Here is a 24,015-nt window from a genome sequence, read left to right as displayed (position 1 = left end):
AAATTCCAAAGGCAGCTTTGATTTTTCGAAACTAAAATGATGTCAAAAATTAGTTTACTCACAATCGGTTAGTATTATCTGAATTCCTAACCTTCATAGCGGTTGCGAAGCGACTCATTACTCACCTTAGCCGGGAAAGTAACTTTCCCGGCTAGCTGTCACTTTCCCGGCTAGCATCTGTCACTTTCCTTACCTGCAAATGCTATTCATATTATCCTTATATGAAACTTATACTAATAGTGACACCGCCAATGTAACCATTAATGTTTACAACAATAGCAAATTACGAAGAAGAACGAAACTATTTGCTATTGTTGTAAACATTAATGGTTACATTGGCGGTGTCACTATTATTGACAGTTAAAGTAACACCTTGTTGAATTATATACTTTACCTTAAATGATCGATTGTGAGTAAAATAGTATACAAACCTCGCTGGTCAGTGGTTCATAACCAACCCCTCGCGCTTATACCTCACCTCCGCGCTTCGCGCGTCGGTGAGGTACCTTAAGCCCTCGGGGTAGGTAATGAACCACCTCCCAGCTCGGTATGTAATCTACTATTCCAACCAAGTAGGGCTGACCCCCAGAAGCTCAACATTTTTTCTCTTTTACATCATTTCAAATCGCAGTATGACTAATAGATGGCGCCAAAGCGAGATCTACTATGGCTCTAGAAGAATCCATTTCTCTATCGAACTCGACAGGTTCAGCGTTTACACTAGAAATAAATATACCACACGAACGTATAATCTCTCTTTGTATGTGATGAATTTATCTGTTACCGTTTTTGTTGAATATTAATTGGTGCGTTGCCATAATATAATGTAATGGGGTTGTAGGTTCACTTTATTGCTAAGCAAGTTATAAAGGAAACACATTCAATAAGTTAAAAATATAAGAGTCTATTAGAAGATTATTATATAACAATTCAGTCTACTCAACAACAGTGTAAAGGTATATTGATCGCTAAGTACTTTCCAACAGCTCAAATTTAATATCAACATTGCATACAATAATCTTCAGCTTTGTGCAAATTTCTGTTTTAAAATCCTCTACGTCACCTCATGGATAAAAAAGTAAAACAAACTTTTCCATCATGAAATGATCACATGTTTAGGTTTTTTGGGAAACAACACTGACATTTTAATCCGTAGTGTTTGTGGGTATGACGGTGGTAATTCGCGAACTTGATTAAGGGTGTAATATGTCAGTGTTCTTACCGTAAATATTTATACAAACATAATAATACCACGTTCCTGCTTACAAACTAATATAATTTACAAATGTTTTCTACAAAATATAATTTTTATTTTAAATGTACATCTTAAGAAACACAAATTAAATTTTTGGCAACATTAAATGTGGACAAATACAAATTTTACTCTTTAATAAGTCAGCACCATTAATAAAAGTTAAGTAGTTTATTGATTGGCTGTTGCTTCAACACAAAGAAAACTGAAAGCTCACTATATACAATCAATATTTGTGTAACTACCTTTTAAAACATTCAGTTTTCTTTAATAGTCTTTCTATTTACAAGGTGTTACCGAACAACATTAAATCTTTCAACAAATATAGAGTAGTGTAAATATTTAATAATGTCGACATTTATGGTCCTTCTAAATATTTTGGCACATAAGAAACATTGATATTGCTACAAACACTAAATACAGATAATGAGCAAAATTACGATTTGTGTAAAGCATCCCACATGTAAGTAGTACCTAGTATGTACACGAATAAAAATCACATTATATATTAAATTTTGTGCGTGCTTTTACTAATGAAACACATTTAAGATCTTAGATGAATCTAAACACATTTAACTAACTTACACTTCTGCTTCTCTGTAATTTGTACTAAAGTGTTTTAGTCGATTGTCCGAGAAAAAATGGTGCAGAATAAACCTCAGGTTTTAACCATCGATGGTTATGAAAGCTTAAAATCCGAATTGTAGTTAGTTATTGTCAAATTTGTGAAATTTTCTTATATGAGTCTAGGGCCGTTCCCTAGGTATGGCGAGCTCAGCATCGGTTTGCGCGCGCACCTTGTGTCATAAGTTCGTGACTGACACACAAGCCGACAAGAAAATAACCATAGAAAAGTGTTTTAAAAAAACTATCAGCCACATTATTTTTAAAGTACAGGGAGAGTCTTCAAATGAATCAATTTGACTTGAAGAAAATACAGCAGACAGCTCCCTCAAGAGCACACAGTCTGAAAAGCTCAAACCAATACGTTTACTCACTAAATACAATGGACTGAGTTTAAGTGAGTTTGTGCGAAAATAAGCAACATCTACAGTGCGTCCTACTTTGGTTGCCCATGTAAAATAGTAAAAAGTTAGATACTGTCTGTTTTAAATATTTTTACGTAGAATCTTGGGGCGTAGTAAAAAAAAATGTTGGACCACCTTTTTCGAGATTTGACCCATATACCCTGTATATGTTAGGGTACCTAATTATATATATTTTTCAAATTTTGACTGTCAGCCATTTTTATTGATTGGTATAGATTGCCTTAGTTGCCATGGATACAATAAGCGAAACAATATCTCCATGAATCCATGGCATACTAAGAAAATTGCGATACATCAATCAGAAAAAAGAATGTAAAAAATTGACGTTAAAATATACAGGGTGTTGCATTTACAAGATACCTACTTTTGGTGAAATTTCTGAAAAGCTGGTCCAAAACTTTTTCTTGACTACGCCACCTTTTTTCCATCTTACATGGCTAGTAGTAAAGTATGATAACATCCCAAAAAGTTTCGTTTTTACCCTGTATCTCAGAAACAAACATAGGTGCATTGATTCTGTTTGTGGTATTAAAAGTTTTACAGAAAAGTGGCACAGATCGCGAATACCCCAAGTCTTTATCTTTAAGAACAGCTGAGTCTCAACCGAAATAGAACACACGCTACAGTCGAGTAGCATCAGCTCAATTAGAAACCTGTTAAAGCCATGGGGCATGGCTGAAGAGAATTATAATTTTATTCCCTTAAGAATGAGAGTGACAAAACATACAGTATACAAAAATTTCATAAATTTGACCAACAATAAAACACACAAGATGCAAGCAGAGATCATTTTACTTATTTAACTATACACTTACTTGATGAAGGGGGGGGGGGGGCTGATTCTACATACCAGGGTAAAACTGTGCTGATTAAAACTAATATTGCACCCTTCAAATTTTCATATTTTAATACACTGAATTTCTCTTAAGCTACATTCGAATTACTGTGGAATCCTCTATCTATTTCCCCCATCATTAATTACATAACCCGCCGTTTAAAATTAGTTACAATTTACAAAAGTATTTCGCAGTTTATCACAATTTCTTTTACAAATTAACATTTTTGTTTATAAAAATAAGTTTTATTCCAATTCAGCCTTTTCGAAGAATTCCAAAACGAAATGTTTAAACTAAGAGACAATCGACATTCATTATTTTTTTTTACACTAGCTCGAGTATGTTAATAGTACCTTGACTATTCGCCGCGACGACAACATTAGAATGCTGTTTCCAACAAACGGCCGAAACAAATTCGTTAGATTCATCTTCTCGCCTTTCCTTTTCTAATATACCGCGTGCTGCCTCAAATTTAAAATTAAATAGTTTTTTCGTTAAACCCTTGTAATAAACGTATAACGCGTTATTTTCAGAACCGCACGCGACGTAATCGCCATCTGTGGCTAGACCGACAAAATTCTTTTCATTTATGTGACCGACAAAGGAACGTAAACAGTACGGAGTATTAATATTCCACATTTTCAATTGAGAATCTGTAGATGCGGACACAATTTCCTCGCTGTTCAAAAACTTAACATAACTAACTGCCTTCTTATGACCTTTAAACACGCTCACCGCCTCCTTCATGTAGCGCATATCATAGTAATGAACGCAATGATCTGCACTACCAAAGGCGAGATGGTACGAACTACGCGGGTTAAATTTCACGCAACAAACATTCGCTTTGGCCTCCAAAGTTGCGATTGAGTGTTCAAAATTAAGCGAGTAAAGCTTAACGCGCGCATCGTCCGAGCCGGATGCTATCAAACGAGTTTCGACTTCGTTGAAATCGACACTCCAACAACGCTTTTCATGTTCTTGGTATGTCTTTGTACGCTGCCCAGTAGCTGCATCCCATATTGTCACAGTTCCTTCGTAATCGCTTGATGCCAGTGTACCTAAATTAAAGCGGAGTTAATGATAAAATCAAAAACACAGTGATTTATTAGATAAACGTTACATGTTTTTTTTAAGACGCCATCATCAGGCATTGTGCCTTCGTAGAGACAACGTAAGGTAGAAATAGGGGAATTGTGGGCGTGTACAGACAACATATAGAGCATAATCACAGCTTACTTACTATCCAGCGCAGCGCTTATGCCCCGCCTCTTGGGGTAAAAGACTGCATTGCCTGTTTGGCGTGCAATCAAGCCCAGCGTTGCCACGTTGGCCATTTTCCCGAATTCAATTCAATTAGGCAATAAAATTTATTAAACACCTTACCCTACTTTCATTGCAATATTACGTAACACTGTACAGCAAATTCTAAACGTTCACATTACAATCAAAGCTTATGAGGATAGTCTTTGTTACAATACAGCACAAAAATCACCTACTACGGTACTGTGAAGCTACCGTGGGATGAAAATTCGTTTAATCCGGCCCCGACTTTTACCCCAAGCGCGAGAAAGTGCGCACCATTCCATCTCGCTTGGTTGTAGACCGCCAGATCAAAGGCGCCGCTAGAGAGTTGCGGAGCTGGATAGTAAGTAAGCTGTAGCATAATTATGAGCCATTCAGCAAAACATACAGTCGGTTCTTGGGTGGCGTCTGGGCGTGGCCCGAGTATTTAATAATAATAATAGATGGTAGAGTAGTTTGAACTACTAAGAGCAGAGCATTTTTGAGGGTGAAAATTCGCACCATTAGCAAAAGATCTCGATGATGTTAGGACAAACATATACTACCAATTTGGATTTGTGTCATAAAAGTTATTAAAACAATATAGTATGGTTACCTGAGAAATCCCAATAGCATCATTAATGACTAGTCTGTTCTTGCTACAAAAAATGACAGGACAGATAAATTTTTTCGTATAGCTGTGGGCAAGAGAAAAGACATCCTATCCCTATGTATTCATACCTACTAAAAAAGAGCAATTACAGCTTTCTGTAAGATCTGTCCTGAGATCTTGATCTCTGGAATGGACGGATGGAATTGAAGGTAGTACTTTTTTTCAGAGAATCTGAATATGTTATCAAAATTTCCATAGCACGCTAGGTGTAGAAGCTACACGCTACTTTCTTATTTCTTATGGGCGCCATAGTGGATTTTTACGAAATGAGAACAAAAAATGAATATGACGCGTCACACTATACTTTTTTTTACATAACTTTACAAGAAACATTTCAAAATCAAAAGTTTTGCTCTATTTCTTAACTCATCCACGGGTAACTAGACCTTACTGAATCAACACGGCTATGATGGCAATGCATTCAAATGAATGTCTTTTATTGTCTTTATCTCATTCCGTAAAAATCCAATGTGGTGCCCATAAAAACTAAGAAAGTAGTAGCCTCGAGTCCCTACATTTAGCATGCTATGGAAATTCTTATACACATATTTTTGTGAACGTCCCGCTCTAGTCCAACTGAGAGGATCCATGTTGGGGGGTATCCTTGCCGGACATGGCTACGATTAGAGCCGCATCCTCTTCCAGCATCCTTAAATTCATCTTACGTGTGCGATGGCTTGAGTGACGTTGAGGGGTCGAACGACTCTAGTCAGGGAGGTAGTACAAATGGCCCGAATTTTAGACCCAAGTACGCGTCCACCCTCCTATTGTAATCCAGATCCAGGTAACAGATTTAGATTGTAAGAAAAAAAAACCCATACAAGGTGCTAACGGAAACCGTCTATTTCCGACCGTTTCAGCTAGGAAAAATGAAAACGAAATTTGACATTCTCAGTTTTTCCGTGATATCTCAGTTATTTTCATAGATTTTTCAACTATTTCAAAAGCGTTTTTTTAGTCAATTTTAGTAAAAAAAAAAGAGTGTAACGAGATTATTAACGCTTCTAGCGTGTCTGTCCGTCCGTCCGTTAGCACGATATATCGAAAATAGATGGACCAAGACCAATTACGATGAAATTTTGCAGATGGATTCTTTATCAAATTTGTAGATCGGAGTTGGTGAATTGGCTTTGTAGGCAAAACAATAAGGAAGGCCCTTTTGAGATCTTTAGTTATGAACCGCGAATTTAATGAAATTCAAAACCTGTAGCCATACCCAGGACCTCGTTTGCTATATTTGTTTAATTAACAAGGAGGCTTTGGAAATCGAAAAACACTGGATAATTAGAAATGGTTGAATTACAAAAAACAGGTACATAAAAGATTAATACCGACTGCTTATATCGAAAGAAAGGTGATCAAATCCTACATTTGCTGCAATAAAAAAAATTTGGTAGTTCCATTTAAAAAATCAAGTTACTGGTGCCGACACATAAGAAGGCGAGAGCGGTGGTGCCGACCCGTGTGGTGCAGTTGAGTTGCAGATCGGCTGCGGTACTAAGGGGCCCTGGTTCGCATCCGGGTTCGGGCATGGATATTTGTAAATGTATAGTGGGTTGGGTTGGTAGAGCAGCCTTGGCTGAAAGTGAAACCCCGCCCACTCAAAAATAAAGGCAAACATAAATAAATAAAAATTAATAGAAGCGTCATGTTTCGCCTTCTTATGTACCAGTACCCAGTATCTCTGTTTGAAATTTTGAAAATTGAGTCATTTCTTTTAACACAAAAAAAAATATGGTTAACTTTAACCGTTCGTCGTATGTTAGTGCATTTTATGATGATTTAGTAACACTGCAGAGTTACGGACGAAATTGAAGGTGTTCTTGGAATAATAGGGGAGGTAGAAGACCTTTCTTTTTCTTGTGAAGAGAACTAGCTCTGCTTTTGTTGGGTTTAGGGACAAGGAGTGTTCCCTACACCACTCTTTGGTTACTCTAAGGCAGGGGTCAGCAACCTGCGGCTCTTTTGATACAAAGCTGCGGCTCTCCTTATCTAAAGAAATTAGTTCATTTGTTTGAAAGTCGCCTTTTTAATTAATCTTATTTGTTTACGAAATCAAAAGTACACTTGCAGCAAATAATTATTTAATTTGTGACACTTGTTTACTTTCTGGTATTCTTTTGTTTTTTTTTTGTTATAGCAGCCTACTCCGATGTATAAACACGTAATTAAGTAATGAGTAGGTATTTTTGTGAAAAATATTGAATAACAAAAACTGCGGGGTTTAAGCACAGGGCACCCCTTATAAACATTGAAGAGAACACAAAAGACAATCGAATAGCGAAATAAAATAGTTGTAGTTTCATTTGAAAAAGAATAGTTATAGCACTTTGAACAAATGGCATTGAACCAAGTAAAAATATGCAGGATGTTCTATTTAAAAATCAGTTATTTATTGACGTCGTAAAAATGAGACACCCTGTACATTCAAAGATAATTTCTGTAGATCCGCAACCACCAGGTATTAGCTATGTAGGAAAAACCGGCGCACTGTTGCAGGACCCTGTATATAGCCGAATACTATAATATTGAATCAAAAAAATTTTGTGGCTCTTTAAACACTGGGAAATTTTGTAAATTGTAATTTTTGGCTCTTCCGTTTCAATAGGTTGCCGACCCTCGTGCCGACCCCTGCTCTAAGGCAATCAGACTGCATAGAACTAGACGAATGTTAATGCCCGCGATGCTGGTGCGCGGTCGGCGACCGTGGCTCTCGTTTTTGATACGCTCACGGCCTTTCTGCGAATTGTTTGTGCCATACAAACACTCGAGCTGTTGAACGCGTCTCTTCCTTATCTGTTTCGTAAATTCCCGGAAAATGTCGACTGCACTGACGCCTTCCTGAGCGAGAAACTTAATAATAATAATGCGCTGCGCAACAGAGACGTGCAGTTCTTTCTCAAATATAATTATAACTGATAACTACACAACGGACAAAGCCGATTCCTCCACTCCTGATATCCCCACCCAAGACCTTTAGAGTGCGGGATGTTACCCCAGGCAATTTTTATCTCGCTCCATTGTTTAGGTATGTATACACGGTGTCCATTTTTCGAGTGCCACTATGGGGATCTCGCTTATCTTAAGAGATAGAAACTTGGTTAAATTAGGGCAAAGTTGCGAATTTTCGTGCTGAATAATAATCTAAAAAGAAATTTATAATATCTTCAATAGTTTGGAAAATATGGCAAAAAATCGAAAATTTCTGATTTTCATTTTTAACTTTTTCATGGTAAACTAATTGTACTAGACATTTCTAATTAACACATTATTCAGACCCTTTTTAATGGAGATTTCGAATATGGCATCCCGTTTTTAATAACTTTCAAGATAACGGAGAAACACGTGGCAACTTTAGTTTTTTTTATGGGCACCGTTTTGGATTTTAACGTTTTGAGATTAGGTCTTTTTTTCACTTTACAACGATATATCACACATGGTGGTTCAGAATCACATTTTTTCTAAAAATACAATTTTCATTTTATGCAAAAACAAAACGTTCTTCTGTTGTGAACAAAATGTTGACCTATTTCAAGCAGTGTCATTTACGTTTGTGTTAGTTTTATTGCTAAAATATTATTTATTCTTATGTATTTTGTTCTATTTTGAATTATAATTTTCTTGCAAAACGAAGGTTCAATTCTGTTCATATGAAAATCGAAAACATTCCCTGATGCCAACGCTGCAACCGGACATATGCATCAAACTGTCAAACTTTTGTTCACAATAAAAGAACGTTTTGTTTTTCCAAAGCACTCTTCCCAAAAAAATAAAAATTGTATATTAGGAAAAATGTGATACTGAACCACCATGTGTGATATATTGTCGTAAAGAGAAAAAATGACGTAATCTTAAAATCTCAAAATTAAAAATGGCGCCCATAAGAAAAACTAAAGTTGCCACGTGTTTCTCTGTCATCTTAAAAGTTATTTAAACCGAGATGTCACATTCGAAATCTCCATTGAAAAGTGTTCGAATAATGTGTTAATTAGAAATGTCTAGCACGACTAGTTTATCATGAAAAAATTAAAAACGAAAATCAGAAAGTTTCGTTTTTTTGTGATATTTTCAGAACTATTGATGATGTTTTAAATTTCTTTTCAGATGGTTATTCAGCAAGGAAATTCGCAACTTTGCCCCCATTTAACCAACCCCCATAGTGGCACTCGAAAAATGGACACCGTGTATATCTGAAAGCGGTACAGCCCGTATATATTCTCACTAGGTTGATGACAATAATATCCAGCATCCCTTGCAGGAGGGCTCGTATTATGCCGCCTCATCCTGGTGAAATGTATGCTGAGAACGATTTCTCCGCCCAGGTCATCCTCGCCTGACTTGCAACCACCTAGTTATTCTCTGTGGCAATGAAGGGATCAGTCAGGGTGTGGCGCTGTGGTGACTCCGCTGGCAGGATTATAATATGAACCTTTCGTTAGAATTTTATTTAGGCGAGATGCAGAGGAGGTGGATTCTATAGAGGTGCAAAAGCTCTTCCATGCCTTTCTCTGACGCCTCCTAATATCCTTCCTATATAGCCTTAGGTTAACCTCATAGGCCTCCTCATCTCGCTCTTCTTCTTCTTATTCATTATTTCATTTCATTTCATTATTGAACAGCTTGCCCAACTAAGTTTTCTGCTTTTCGAGAGTCCTGCACCACCAGGGATGGTTATGGGGCATCTTGGCAGTCCTCAGAGGACATGTCTGTTCAAATGACTCCGCAATCGAGTTGATAAGAAGATCTACTTTATTTTGTAAGTCGGCAGGACTCGAAAGGCGGTCCCCGAAAGGATGCTCTATAAGTTTTTCTCCAAGGAGATGTTTGTAACCTGAATCTCTGTTACCTTGGGGTTGCGATAACACTTAGACGGCTCCCAAAATAACTGTAAGCTATTTTAATTTTGTTTATTTGTATAAAGTAGGTCGGTTATTTTTAGGAATTTTCAAAAGGATTTTGTTGGAAGTAATGTTAATATTCCCAAAGGAATCGACCTATGCGAATCATTTGCAAGAACAGATCTTTATTATATTTATGAATAAGAAACAAAAGAGTTTGGATATTTTGTTTCATTGATTGGAAAATGCATTTAATTTCTGTGATACCATTCCTTTGGTTGGATTAAAATTTTGTTTAGCATTCAGAGGAGTGCGTATGTTTTGGACATGAGCATGTACCAGTAATTTATTATGTGGTAAAGACAAGGTTAAATATCAATTTTAGTTAGGTAAGCAGAAAATTTAGCATTGACACGTTTTTGTAATTGTATTTCAAGTCGATACTTTAAATCAAGTAACGTGAAAAGATACATGGAATTTGATCACCTTTGTTTTACTTAATACAGGGTCCGGCAATGAAACGGGAAGATTTGGGGTGGGGCTTGCAGTGGGCGGTGAAGTGGTAGGGAGGACAGTCACAGACTTGTCGGGACCCGAGTGGCTTGCCATTTAGTCTACAATGGAGCGTTGGACGGGTGAGCATCGCGGTTACGCAATTAAGGCTTATTACCAAAATGGCGAGAGTTTAGTGCAAACGCGTCGAGATTTTAGAAGGCATTTTAACATACCGCGTAACCAACCGGTTCCGTCAGACCATGCGATTCGAATGTGGCTAAACAACCTCGAGCAAACTGGATCGACGTCTAGAGAAAGAGGTGGTAGTGCCAGAACGATTCGAACCCCTGAAAATATTGAACGTGTTCGACTCCATGAATGCATACGTGTCAACGGAGGCCATTTGACAGATGTAATTTTCAAAAAATAATGTTTTTTAACATTGTATATCAAATGGCTACTCTTTTATTTCCCAGAATGGTATTACTAATTACAAAAAAAATATTTTTTCGATAATAAAATTATTTACGAAATCTTCCCGTTTCATTGCCGAACCCTGTACTTCTGTGAACTTCCTTTTAATGCCAGTTTCTGTATTTTCTAACAGTATCTCCTATTGCCTTAATACTGCCCCCAATCCCCCTGCTTAATTTGCAATATAAAGAACTTGACTTTTTTTGCTTGAGATGCGTAATTTGAGATCAGGTGGATATGTACAGGGTGGCCAAATAAGAATGCGAGGTACTGTATCTGGGAACCTGTCCATCGTAGAGGCTTGTGATATAAAATTTATTATTAAAACGGCCACGAGAAATACCTGGAAAATATCTTTAAGTTTCTGCAATGGCCGCTAGGGGGCTTAACTGCAATCTGAAATCTAAAAAAGTGATTTTTCTGTGAATTCCGCTATATTAACCTAACAAAAAAATGTCCGGTCTTTGAAGTTGACGATAATCTGAACCTTTTTTGTTTGACAATTTTTCCTGTATCTCTAAAAATGAAGTGGTGGGGGTATTCAAAGGTTTCCGTAAAGAACACCCTGTATTTTCGAAACGACTGAGCCGATTTCAACAAACTCGGGTTAATTGAAAAGAGTTATTCTTCGGCTACAAATATTATAATATTTGAAGTTTTGTTAGTTTCACATATCGCCGCTTGAGGGCTTTTTTAGACATTCCGACAGAAATGGTAGTATAATATTTGTAGGTGAAGAGTAGCTCTTTTGAACTAACCCGACTTTGTTTAAATCGGCTCAGCCGTTTCGAAGATACAGGGTGTTCTTTACAGAAACCTTTGAATACCCCCCACCACTTCATTTTTAGAGATACAGGAAAAATTGTCAAACAAAAATTGTTCAGATTATCGTCAACTTCAAAGACCGGACATTTTTTTGTTAGGTTAATATAGCGGAATTCACAGAAACATCACTTTTTTAGATTCCAGATTGCAGTTACGCCCCCTAGCGGCCATTTCAGAAACTTAAAAATATTTTCCAGGTTTTTCTTGTGGCCATTTTAGTAATAAATTTTTTTACCGCAAGCCTCTACGATGGATAGATTCTCAGATACAGTACTTCGCATTCTTAATTGGCCACCCTGTACTACGCAACTTGGTGGTATGTTGTATTGTACACATTTCTGTGAGTTCTAAGCAAGGTCCTTGAATTTAAGGGAAACTGGACTGAAAATGAGACATCAGTAGTTCAGAGTTAGAGGACCTTGAAAGAAATAACAAATCCAAAATATGATGGCACTGCCAAAAGAAGAAGGGGGCATACAATGATTACAAGAACTCTCCACTATTGTTTGTAGTGAGATAAATATTAAGTTGTGTATAGGTACCCAATTATAACCAAGTCCTTCACGGAGGAGCAAGATTCTCTTGCAATATCTGAGGCTTTAGCCGATTTAAAATACAATCAGAGAACACTTTGAAAAGTTGTATTTATTGTAAGATATGCTTACCTTTATGATAACTATTCCAGCTCACACACGAGATCTTCGAGTTGGACACCATTTCCACACAAGGATAGTGCAGATCAACCGTAGCTCGCAACACGGCACCATAATCGAACACTTTAATACGTTTCGTGACGCCGGCAATTGCGAAAAATTCATTGTCTTTATCAAATTCAATACTAGAAACTATGGTCGAGTTATTAAATAAATCGCTAGAATAATTTAAGGTGGCTAACAGTCGTAGGCTGTTATATCTTGAAAACTTTATTAAATTTTCTCTAAACTCGTCTAAGTCGGTAGTCGAATCTGCCTCCGACTTTTTCGTCTTATCGCCGCCGTCTTTGTCAAGAAACAAATCTTTGGAACGCGACGAAAAATAACACTGGACGAAGTCGTCGAAATGGGCGTGCATTCGTCGCCTTCTCATGGCCAAAGACGATAACCCGACGTGTTTGCTGCCGGAATCGCTATTACTCGGCTCGTCTCTTTTTGTAGAGCCAATATTATCGATTATGTCCATCATTTCCTTTTTCATTGCGCTAACCGCGACCGCGTCTCCTTCTTTGACGGACGCAACGGCTCGCTCGACGTCTTCCAACGTCGGGCATTTATTATGAACCTCTTTCAAAATTCGCTCCACTTCTTGAACGTCACTCTTAATAATGTTAATCTCTTTTAGAATTTGATTGTTTTGTTCCTCTTTCTGTTGCAAAAGGTGCTTTAAAAATTCCAATAGCAGTTTATTCTGAGCGGCGCAGGACTCCGCCTCTAGCAATTGCTTACGTTGCGTTAAAACTTCCAACATTACGTTAACGTCCGGTAGTGTTAGATTTTGAGATTCTGTAGCTACAAAATCTCGTAAGCCGTCGGCGGGTCCCGGAAATTCCCCGGAACTATCCCGACTCATTCCCAGCGCTTCCAAACCGTTAATGCGCACCTTATGCTTTTTAACTAAATCGTTTAACAAATAATTAGGGAAAATCATATCTTCGCCGGTAATCGGAGAATTGCACTTTGGACAACGTTTTGACGTTTCGATAGCTCGCATGATACAGTCGTAACAAAATGTATGGCCGCATTTTGTCATGTGCGCTTCTTCGATTAAATTAAAGCATATAGAGCAGAGCAGGTCGGAGTTTTTTTCTTCCAGCGACCCGCTCGCGGTAGGTCGCTGCCGTTTGGGCGTTCGAATAGAGGAACGATTCGTTGGCACATTGCTGCCGCTATGCGAGGATGCGGAACTGCTGCGACCGTCTCTACTGCTCGCCATTCTTTTCGTGTTATATACGAGTCGTTTTTTAAATATTATTGGAAGATGGTGACCGACCTGAAACAATTCGTCGGTAACAGCTAAGACTATTATCTGCCCACAAAAAAATAACAAACAATAGCTACTACATTACATTTACATGATGAGATCTTTGTTACGAGGAAATTGAGTTTTAAGATTCTTAACTTTGGATGTTGAGCGCAAATTGTTACCACCAAATTGTAAAAAATTTAAAAACAAGTTTTTTTTCTGACTTAAATAATAAACAATTTTTAACACTTTGGCGTAGTAGGCGTTGACAAAATGTCAAAATAATTCATGGATGGTACGTTTAAAAGAATCATATTGTGCCATTTGTAATAAAAAAAATGCTACGCAATACAGTATGAACTTCTTTTCTGGTCCATATAAAAATATGCAGTTGATGATGGTTTCTCGAAGACGAAACGTCGCTGTAAAAATCTGTGGGCACCATCTTGTAGAGCGTACAAAATGCCTATGAAGCCATGTCTTTTGTTTTTTGATGTCTTTTCAAACAGGGCCAGAAAAAATAAAAATGGATTTCGAATTTTTCCGAAAATCTTTGAACTAATTGGAATTTTCGACTTTTTAAAACATCATTTTACCTAAGGAATACGCAACTTTTTTCTAATTTAACTGACTGTGTATCTCTTATGGTTTTAGATTCTCCATGTTGTTCAATCTTATCTTGGACAGAGTGTATAGGTACCTAAATAATGGGCAATTTTTTTTACTGAAGTATATTTTCCTAAAATGTTTACAAAACTCAAACGAATTTAAAAACCATTTGATGTAGTAGTATGGTTTCGATGATCTGAGTCTCCACAGTCAGAAAACTACCGAGCCAGGGACCAGGAGCTCAGACAGTACATAGAACTAAGGAAGATTTTAGATGAAACGGTTTCATATACACTGTGTTTGAGAGAAAAAGTTCACCTCAATATCTACGTAAATTGGCGAGATTCGAAAAAATGGGCAAACATAATTTTGTATGTGACATGACAATGTACCCGATGGCATAATGAAATTTCCAGTGTCACTTCCGGTCAAATTGGAAATCGATGCAACTTTACTCTTTCACATGTTATACCTATGTTTCTTTAAGATCTTTGAGAAGAGCAATCATTTGCCGTACGACTAGAAAATGCATATGCTAGATACAAAAAAAAATATGGAAAAAATTCGTGATTCAATATTTGGAAAATTTGTAAAATCTAGCGTGCCGTGTGTTGTCAGTTGATTCGCCAAATAAAAGAGATATTGAGGTGACCCTCTACTTATCTCGAACACAGTGTATATAGAGTGAGGTAACATATTTTTTAAAACTGGAAACATAAGGTTTGAAATTTTACAGGATCAAGAGATACTTGGGGGGGGGGGGGAATTGTATGAACCTAATATTGTTGTATGAGTGACTTTCCTGTGAGATTTCATACCCGGCCAACGTATCAAGACCACACAATATGCATTTCCTTTGAAAAGTTGGATATGCAAACATCGCTCGACACTTTTTCGCTTCTTGGACTTGTACAGGGTGACCCATTTTCGATAATTCCCCATAATTGTTAAAGAAAACCAGGTGCCAAATGTTTTTGACAGTCTTACATCTCTTGTGCCTAAACTACACTGGCAAAATTTTAACGAAATTAAAATAACCGTTTTTTTTTGTAAGAAAACCTACCATAATTTCTGAAAGTTGTACAGGGTGGCCAACTAAGAATGCGAAGTACTGTATCTGAGAATCTATCCATCGTAGAGGCTTGCGGTAAAAAAATTTATGACTAAAACGGCCGCGAGAAAAACTTGGAAAATATTTTTAAGTTTATGAAGTGGCCGCTAGGGGGCGTAACTGCAATCTGGAATCTAAAAAAGTGATGTTTCTGTGAATTCCACTATATTAACCTAACAAACAAATTTCCGGTCTTTGAAGTCGACGATAATCTGAACAATTTTTGTTTGACAATTTTTCCTGTATCTCCGTAAAGAACACCCTGTATCTTCTAAACGGCTGAGCCGATTTAAACAAACTCAGGTTAGTTCAAAAGAGCTATCCTTCAGGTACAAAATTATACTATGTGAAGTTTTGTTAGTTCCACATATCACCGCTTGAGGGCTTTTTTCGACATTCCGACAGAAATGGTTAATTTTCTCAAAAAAATTAAATGAATTGGTTCGATTGGTCTCAATATCTTGAGATCTATATTTATATCGTGATGACCAGCATTTCGAGCATTTACGGCGGCATTAAAAGCTCCCTTTTTTAAATCGATCCACCTTAGGGCCACAAATTATATAATAAAAATAATTTCGAAAAAATTAGCTTAAAAAAATAAAATTTTGAGAGTATAAAATTTTCTTTGGCCTAAATTTTAGGTTAGTAACAAGATGTCGAGCTGCGGTTTTCGCGAGCTTGTTTAGGCATCATTTACTACTTTTTCATGAAAAAAAATCAAACCAACGCATTTAATTTTTTTGAGAAAATTAACCATTTCTGTCGGAATGTCGAAAAAAGCCCCCAAGCGGAGATATGTGAAACTAACATAACTTCAAATATTTAAATATTTGTAGCCGAAGAATAACTTTTTTCAATTAACACGAGATTGTTAAAATCGGCACAGCCGTTTTGAAGATACAGAGTGTTCTTTACGGAAACCTTTGAATACCCCCCACCACTTAATTTTAAGAGATACAGGAAAAATTGTCAAACAAAAAAGGTTCAGATTATCGTCAACTTCAAAGACCGGACATTTTTTGTTAGGTTAATATAGCGGAATTCACATAAAAATCACTTTTTTAGATCCCAGATTGCAGTTACGCCCCCTAGCGGCCATTGCAGAAACTTACAAATATTTTCCAGGTTTTGCTCGTGGCCGTTTTAGTAATAAATTTTTTACCGCAAGCCTCTGCGATGGACAGGCTCCCAGATACAGTACCTCGCATTCTTACTTGGCCACCCTGTACACAGAAAAAGAAGGTCTCCGATAATCTCGCGTATAATTGTTGAATAAACTGCCGTATTCAATTACAAAGGGGTAGGAAGCCAACTTCATTTTTTTAGTAGAGCAACCTGTAGATTTTATTATAAAAAGATAGCTAATTCGATTCTCTTTTCAAAAATATAATACTAACAAAATTCAAAAATTCTTTTTGAATCATTTGAACCTTTTTGAAAATCTTTTTGATTTTTTTAAATCACTTGAATTCCTGGTGTATTCTTTTTTTGAAAAGAGTTAATATGCTTTTTTTTTTAATATATGCAGGGTGTGCCAAAATGAGGTTGTGTCCCATAACTTTTTTATTTGATCCTGTATACTTATTTTGGAAATTGCAGATGATTCAATAATCAATATAAAGAAACTGTAATAACAGATGTTTTGTATCTCTTTTAAATAAGAAAATATAGGGTAATTCTAAAAATAACAATTTTTTGATTTTCCCTCGTGCCTATATTACTTTTTTGATAGAATAATTACGGAAGTGAATTTAGTCAAATTTTTGTGGCCAAGAAATTGTTGCAGAATAGATTTAGATTTCCAGATTGTTCTGTTCATTTAGATTAGCGCAAATATAATTTTTGACAATCTCAATTTAAACTTCCCAACTCTTCTGTAATAATTAATTGACACTTTTATTTTTTAACGTAAAAAAAAATTTCCTGGAAAATATGTCCAATAGGTATTCTCGCACAATTGGGGCGTTGTGCGCGGGTGCACCATCCTGTTGAAAGCAACAGTTTCCAACTTTTGTTTTTCTTGTGTGTCACATATATGGTTGAAATCGAAATAAAAACTGCTACTCAATACAGTTTGTACTTTTCTTACGGTCCATATAAAAAAAATAAAGTTGATGATTTTTCCGAAACGAAACGTTGTATTGAAAATCTCTCAACGGTGTCCTGTAGAGCTCAAAAAGTGGCAATGAGAAAGTGTTTTCTATTTTTTATATCTCTTCAAATAGCATTAGAAAAAAAAAAAAGAAATTGGCAAATTTCAGTTTTTCTTGCATATCTTGGGAAGTAATTTGCTTTTATTAGATCACTTATTGTTAAAATTTCAAAAAAATATCTCGAGAAGTGCGAAAGTTGACATTACACAGTCTGCGCATACGCATAGTTGATTTTTACTATATATTCTTTACTCTAGTCTTTACTTTACTACTTTTTTAGACATAGAACCGTATTCTGTTAACGAGTTTTTAGAAGCAATTGTTAATGTTCGTGTTGTGTCAACGTAGCATTGCGCAGTGTGCGCCATCTTGATTTTTACTATATCCGATGTGTTTACCTTTACTAGAAACATCTGTGGTTAAAATTAAAAAAATATATCTCTATAAATAAGAAAGTCGAATTATAGTCAAGACTGGATATTGGATCAGGTGCCAGCAATAAAAAAAATGAACTAAATATATTGAAAACTGTAGGACGGACAGAGAAAGTGGCTGTAATAGAGCACCCAACTTGGAAAATGCGCTAAAAAAGGGTTGCCAAAGGTGATCCATCCCCAAAATCCTCATCCCAAAGTCAGAATTTAACATGCTTCCTTTTGATGAAGGCAGCCCTGAGGAATACCCGTCTACCCACCCCTGCCCTTACATACAGAAATAGTTTTTTAAACAATCTACCCTATTTTTAATGTTTGATCATTTCTTCTGAATTTAGTTTGACATTCATGTGGATCACGTATATGATTTTGTGTCACCAATGTGCACGTTAACAGATGGTTGCAATGTATTGCTGACTCGTAGTCATTTTGCACATTAAAATAAAAAAAAGCTTGTCAACTTCCGACAATCTTTTAACATGCATCATATTTGAATTTTATAACGAATGAGGAGTTTGTATAGCAAATTACAGTGAATAATGATTTTGGTTTGGCCATTTAAATATTACTTATTGCCTGCATGACAATAACGCAAACCACAACCATTACATCGACTATTTTATTGTGAAATTCTGTTGGGTGTATCACAATTATCTCACCATGTAAAAACCAAAAAGAAAGACAAAGTTTCAGGTCAGTTACGCCATCAAACGAAAGTTGACAAACAAAAAGTAATTCATACACACATCCTAACGATCACACCAAGTATTCTACAAACAGTGGCATATTGCTTACAATTGCAGAGCTTCAGAGATCTTCCCATCCACATGTTGATTGTATTTGGAGGCGCTCGGCGACAACTCAAACCCTTCTTTATTTTTTTCACTATACAATCCGAGAACTAAACCTCTCTGAAAAATAAGAGCACCTAAAGAACTTGCTTCTACAGATCAAAAGGATACTTACTCTTGTGGAATTAAAACGAGTTTGTCTAATGTTAACAGAGCTTAACCTAACAAATCTGGAACATTTGAAAAAAACTGCCATTATGTAAATGGTGATATTTATAATAGAAATTCCGCGTTAATTAAACGTTCAAAATGTGCATTTCTCTTAAAATTATATTTCAAAAACCACCAAAAGTATGAATAAATTGCAATAAACAAAGTTCACAGAGAAAATTGATTTTGTTTTGACATCTGATCACACTGTTGCCAATCCAACCTGAGGAAAAAACAATATACAGGGTCAGATAATACTGTCATACAGAGAAGTTTACAGTGACTGTATTAGGACAGTGGTAGTTCTGTTCTCCAAAGCTAAGTAATCCTAACAAACTCTGGAGATGGTCTCTGGAATGGTCGTAGAGAGGTTTTTAAAAGACCATTGGGCTGAACTGCTCTAGAAAGGACCTTGGGACTTCTAGGAAAGCTTTAAAAAAATGGAGCTCTGGAAAGCACATAAAAATTAATCAATGCGCTTCAACCCAAACCAAAAATAAAATGCACGCCACTGGCTAATTGAAAATCAAAATTTAGCTAACTTCATAGATGTTGATATAAAATGGTTTAGGAGCCAAATTTTGAATTATTAATGGACACGTACAATTTGGCCAAGTATGTAATAATTTAGTGCTCATTACGTAAATATCTTATTTTTTTTTTAGAAAACTAGGTTTAGTGGAAATAATATCGACAAAGAAAGATGCGGATGGTAAAATCGAACAGCCTTTCTCCTACATATTTGTACTAGATTTCGAAGCAACTTGCTGGGATAAACATGACGTGAATAAAAGACCATTCGAGATAATCGAATTTTCAGTAGTATTATACAGTATATCGCAAAATAAAGTTGTGCAAAGTTTTCAACAGTACGTTATGCCGACCGAGAGTCCCAAGTTGAGCGAATTCTGTAAAAACTTCACCAACATAACGCAAGAACAGGTTGATAATGGCGTGCCGTTGGGTACATGTTTGATGTTATTCAAAAAATGGCTAAACGAACAAGCGTGTTGCTATAAATTATCAGTTTTTGGAACCAATGAGCCTAATCTTCATAGGGCAGTGTTTGCAACCTGGTCCGATTGGGATTTGAAGACATGTTTAGCTAATGAATGTAAAAGGAAGAGAATTAAGAAGCCAGAGATTTTCAATGCATGGGTCGACGTCCGATTGTTGTACATGGTGAGGGAATATATTTGTTATCCACCAATAACACTATATTCATAGGAACATTATGGTCGTCGCCCTAAAGGGTTAAATGGAGCTCTCACTGAGATTGGATTGCGGTTTATCGGTAATGAGCACTGCGGCTTAGATGATGCACATAATACAGCGATTCTTGTTGGTCGAATGATTCAAGATGGGGTTTTGGTAAGAGTTACAAAAGATTTATCATTATAATACAATATTAAATAAATAAAATTGACTTATTATTTATTCATTGCTTAAGTTAAAGTTTGACAATTAAAATAGGAAACAAAAACATTCCTATCCACTTAGCCAACAATTAAATTATAAACACCTACATAAATTGATTCATGGGATCTTCTTCTCTTCTACGCTTTAGGAAATATGCTTCCATTTCATCATCAGTTGGTTTTTTCACATCAAACATACTGTTATATGGACGCTTTCTCTCGTCCAGTTGCAACAATCGTTCAGCATCAGCCTGACTTTCTTCTTCTGCCTTTAAAGCATCTGAAAGGCCACTTTTTTTCTCGACTTTATTCTTCTTTTTCTTTTTGTCTTTCATTTTCTTCTTTTTATTTTTCTTCTTTTCGCTCTTCTTTTTATTCTTATCGGTTTCTTCATCACTACTACTGTTACTAGACGAAGACTGATCCGATTTCTCTAAGTTACTTTCAATAGAATGTGGTGGTGCAAGAGACTCCCTTAATATTCCCGCTTCACCCAAACAGTAAGAGTTTTTGAGAAAAGAATGACAGCACTTATAACCCCATTGGCTCGCCTTCCAGTATGAACCCCAGACAGTGGTGTGATTATTAATGTAAACGTCTTCTTCATATTTAGATTTAACAACTTGCTTCTCTTGACCCTTGATTACTTTTCCTGACCGCGAGTATTCGACATAATCTTCCGTTTGTGCCAGTAGAAGTGACTTTGGTGGAACTTGAAGATGCTCTTCACCTCCGTACCGTTCCAAAACATCTTTTTGAACTTGCGTCTTAATTTGATCTTTTTTCTTGTCATATTCTTGCTGCAGCATTTCTAATTTGGTGGGTTCCGCTAGTAAATGCACATCAACCCCTTTTTCGTATGCTTCCCACGCGAACAGTTGAGCTTTGGCGTGCTTTTGCGTATCTCCCGTAAACCGGACAAAATTTTCTCCAACAGATCTGCAAATAAGTATATAATACATTCGACATTAGGGACACTGAGAAATAGTGTGCATTTAAGGATTTTATATGGAATGTTATAAATGATAGATTAATAATGGGTGGGTTCATTTGCATGTTAATCTCTACAATACCTTGGAATATGAATGGATTAAAAGCACCTACTGACAGCAGACGCGGAGAGCCCAAGCAAATCATGAATTAGGTAAAAAATACACAAATAGATCAATTAATTACTTACAACTCATCTATTTTTTTATTAGGATTTTCTCTCATTGATCTTGTTTTGGGATCATAATATGCAGAGTTAGGATCCAAGTTTCTTAAATACTTGGCGGTATCTTCACGTATACGCAAATTTCTCACTGTAATCCTTTGTTTGCTGTCCACCTTAGTACCAGGCATGTCCACTTCATCCACATATTTATCTTCATCCTCCTCTTCGTCTTCTTCACTTGAAGCTTCATTTGCGTTAAGTTTATCGGCACGAAGTTGTCTCTTGGCCTCTTCGACCTTTTGAAACTCTTCAATTATCGCCTTATGTTCAGAGGGATCGTAACCACTCCACCGATCACGCTTGCCATCATAACTTAGTGCCAACTTTGATTGCACATACTCGTCCGGTGCTATATTGGCACCGGAAAATTTCGCACCCACCTTACGAGGGCGATCCATGCAATCCTTCTTTTTGTGTGTCATGGCACCGCAGTTTTCGCATGCTCCTTTACGATATTTTACGGTAACCTTGCTCTGAAAATCTAAAAGTTAGAATCTGATCGTTTAAGAGTTTGTCACCTACAGTGTCCACTCCACGTTTATACCATTCGTCAAACTCCGAAAACGTTTTCTGTTTCTCTGGTTGGGGACGTTGATGTTTCAAGGTAGGGCCAGTTGCGCTGTAATACCAAGGGGCGGTCGATATATACTGAGGAATGTGGGGATTTATATCTTTCCCTTCTTCATCTACAGCAGCTGGTGCGGTACCTGCTTTTCGAGCTTCCTCTAATTCCTTCGCCTTGCGCCAATCCTCCCTCGATTTCTTTTTGGGTTCATCTTCCAGTTCGACTCGTGATCTCAAAATTTGAGAGACGGTCATACCGGTTGTATTTGTCGCCATTTCAGACAATTTTATATTTTAATTTTGCGCATTTATGTTTTTTCATTTAACCTATAAATGTTATGAAAGGCAAAATGATATGACAGTTAAAATACAAAACAAAAGAACTATTCTACTTACTTTGAACTACTATATACAGTATGTTCCTATTGATATCATTAATTGGAGGTGGCGATACAAAAAGTTCGTACTGTGCACAACCTATTTCTTTTTCTATCAACCTCTTTGTGAATTGTGCCCCATGTATTTAATTTGATACCAACCAATAATAGAACAGCCTATTTCAATTATGGTTTCAAGAAATGGTGCAACCTGTTGGTTATATACACCAAGCTTGATTTTTACTAGGTATTTATATTTATATTATATCCCAAAATTTACCAAAAAATATTATTTGGCGAAGTATGCTTACATGAGTGCTACGCACAGTTCAATAGAGGTCATGTTTTGTCTTGCTCCGCTTTTAGGATTGGTAAAGCCCTTTTCATGCATAGGAACTTTGTGGAGTAGGGATGGCGCCTCGATCTTAACGGCATTCCTAGTGGCTGGTCGTTTGCGAGGGCGTCCACTCCGGCGAATCTGGGATCCTTCCCGTGGTCCACAGGAGCTTGATATTGATATGATATATTTCTAGGGAGACGTCCTGGCTCTTCGACAGCCGTTACGTCATAGGTGATATGTCCGTTCTTTTTAGTGATGAGACAAGGGCCGTCTCGACGAGGTGCGAATTTTGCTGTGACCCATACATAGCAATGGTCATGGCGATGCTTTGGAATCTATAATTTCTTTATAGTAATCTTGGCGGTGTTCGTGCATCTCTTTTCTGTCACATGCCTCAAAGAATCGCTGATTCTCAACAGCCAAGGGGCGATTTCCACCATGAAGTCTTACCCAGGTTTCGTGTGACGTCGCTGTTTTACTAAATCAGAAACCTTCGCGGGCATACGTCCAAACCATTCTCCAATTTTTCGAACCCGGACCGTCCATTTTAGTCCAGTCAATTTGTACTTTGCGATTACAAAAGGTCCGGTAGAAGATTTTATTTTTCCGACTTGTTTAAATGGTAAAGAGAGAGAGAAAAATCCAAGTTTGCCAATTCGACTGACGTCGGGAGAAATTTCTGTGGTCAAAAATCTGAAAAAGTCTCTGCTTATTTTCGATTTTTCCCAAATAACCCTCCAACGGCAATACTTAGGTAAAATCATCCTTTATTAAAAACTGTAGTGTATAAAAGTACCTTTAATTTGATTTAGGAGATACGCTTTAAAGTTTCGTGTTTATAGTAATTTTTGAAAATAAACCATCTTTTACGATGGGAGAACTTTATAACACCTTGGATGGAAGGACGATGTCTGGCATGGGACTTTACTTGTGTTGATACCTTATGTCCTTCATATCTCTTCTCCTCGGTGAAGAAAGCAGGTTCTGCAGCCGCTTTAGCTGAACGCAGAAAGAAAAATACTTACGCTGCTTTAGAACCTACATTTATTTTTAACGGATTCGCTGTAGAAACCATGGGTCCGTGGGGAAATGAAGCCAAAATGATGA

At 36.7% G+C, this 24,015-nt stretch overlaps 3 protein-coding genes across 3 annotated transcripts; 1 reads left to right on the top strand and 2 right to left on the bottom strand.

Moving 5' to 3' along the window:
* Window positions 1-830: 830 nt before the first annotated feature.
* LOC116164986 (E3 ubiquitin-protein ligase COP1-like) lies at window positions 831-18,978 on the bottom strand. Its single transcript, XM_031479252.1, has 4 exons — window positions 18,959-18,978; window positions 18,788-18,903; window positions 12,389-13,709; window positions 831-4,195 (listed from the first exon to the last, which is right to left on the bottom strand). The coding sequence occupies exons 3-4, from the start codon at window positions 13,650-13,652 to the stop codon at window positions 3,462-3,464; spliced, it is 1,998 nt and encodes a 665-aa protein (XP_031335112.1). The 5' UTR covers window positions 13,653-13,709; window positions 18,788-18,903; window positions 18,959-18,978; the 3' UTR covers window positions 831-3,461.
* LOC116164989 (ERI1 exoribonuclease 2) lies at window positions 18,897-20,430 on the top strand. The gene is made up of 3 exons (XM_031479256.1): window positions 18,897-19,608; window positions 19,659-20,175; window positions 20,221-20,430. The coding sequence occupies exons 1-3, from the start codon at window positions 19,586-19,588 to the stop codon at window positions 20,392-20,394; spliced, it is 714 nt and encodes a 237-aa protein (XP_031335116.1). The 5' UTR covers window positions 18,897-19,585; the 3' UTR covers window positions 20,395-20,430.
* LOC116164987 (pre-mRNA-splicing factor Slu7) lies at window positions 20,411-22,545 on the bottom strand. The gene is made up of 3 exons (XM_031479253.1): window positions 22,150-22,545; window positions 21,592-22,100; window positions 20,411-21,350 (listed from the first exon to the last, which is right to left on the bottom strand). The coding sequence occupies exons 1-3, from the start codon at window positions 22,465-22,467 to the stop codon at window positions 20,516-20,518; spliced, it is 1,662 nt and encodes a 553-aa protein (XP_031335113.1). The 5' UTR covers window positions 22,468-22,545; the 3' UTR covers window positions 20,411-20,515.
* Between the last annotated feature and the right edge of the window lie 1,470 nt (window positions 22,546-24,015).

The sequence above is a fragment of the Photinus pyralis genome, unplaced genomic scaffold (assembly GCF_008802855.1).
Source record: "Photinus pyralis isolate 1611_PpyrPB1 unplaced genomic scaffold, Ppyr1.3 Ppyr1.4_LG2, whole genome shotgun sequence".
NCBI classification, from domain to species: Eukaryota; Metazoa; Arthropoda; class Insecta; order Coleoptera; family Lampyridae; genus Photinus; species Photinus pyralis.
Note: the sequence above shows the minus strand (reverse complement) of the source record. Positions and strands in the feature narration are given on the sequence as shown.

What these genes read in the sequence shown, in the direction of transcription:
- LOC116164987 (XM_031479253.1), bottom strand. Translation starts at nt 22,467, where the DNA reads ATGGCGACAAATACAACCGGTATGACCGTCTCTCAAATTTTGAGATCA. An exon ending in ATAAACGTGGAGTGGACACT is followed by an intron (nt 22,101 to 22,149) that starts GTAGGTGACAAA and finishes TTAGATTTTCAG; the next exon opens with AGCAAGGTTACCGTAAAATA. An exon ending in AATAAAAAAATAGATGAGTT is followed by an intron (nt 21,351 to 21,591) that starts GTAAGTAATTAA and finishes ACTTATTTGCAG; the next exon opens with ATCTGTTGGAGAAAATTTTG.
- LOC116164989 (XM_031479256.1), top strand. Translation starts at nt 19,586, where the DNA reads ATGGACACGTACAATTTGGCCAA. An exon ending in GACACGTACAATTTGGCCAA is followed by an intron (nt 19,609 to 19,658) that starts GTATGTAATAAT and finishes TTTTTTTTTTAG; the next exon opens with AAAACTAGGTTTAGTGGAAA. An exon ending in ACGTCCGATTGTTGTACATG is followed by an intron (nt 20,176 to 20,220) that starts GTGAGGGAATAT and finishes CTATATTCATAG; the next exon opens with GAACATTATGGTCGTCGCCC.
- LOC116164986 (XM_031479252.1), bottom strand. Translation starts at nt 13,652, where the DNA reads ATGGCGAGCAGTAGAGACGGTCGCAGCAGTTCCGCATCCTCGCATAGC. An exon ending in CTGGAATAGTTATCATAAAG is followed by an intron (nt 4,196 to 12,388) that starts GTAAGCATATCT and finishes GCTTTAATTTAG; the next exon opens with GTACACTGGCATCAAGCGAT.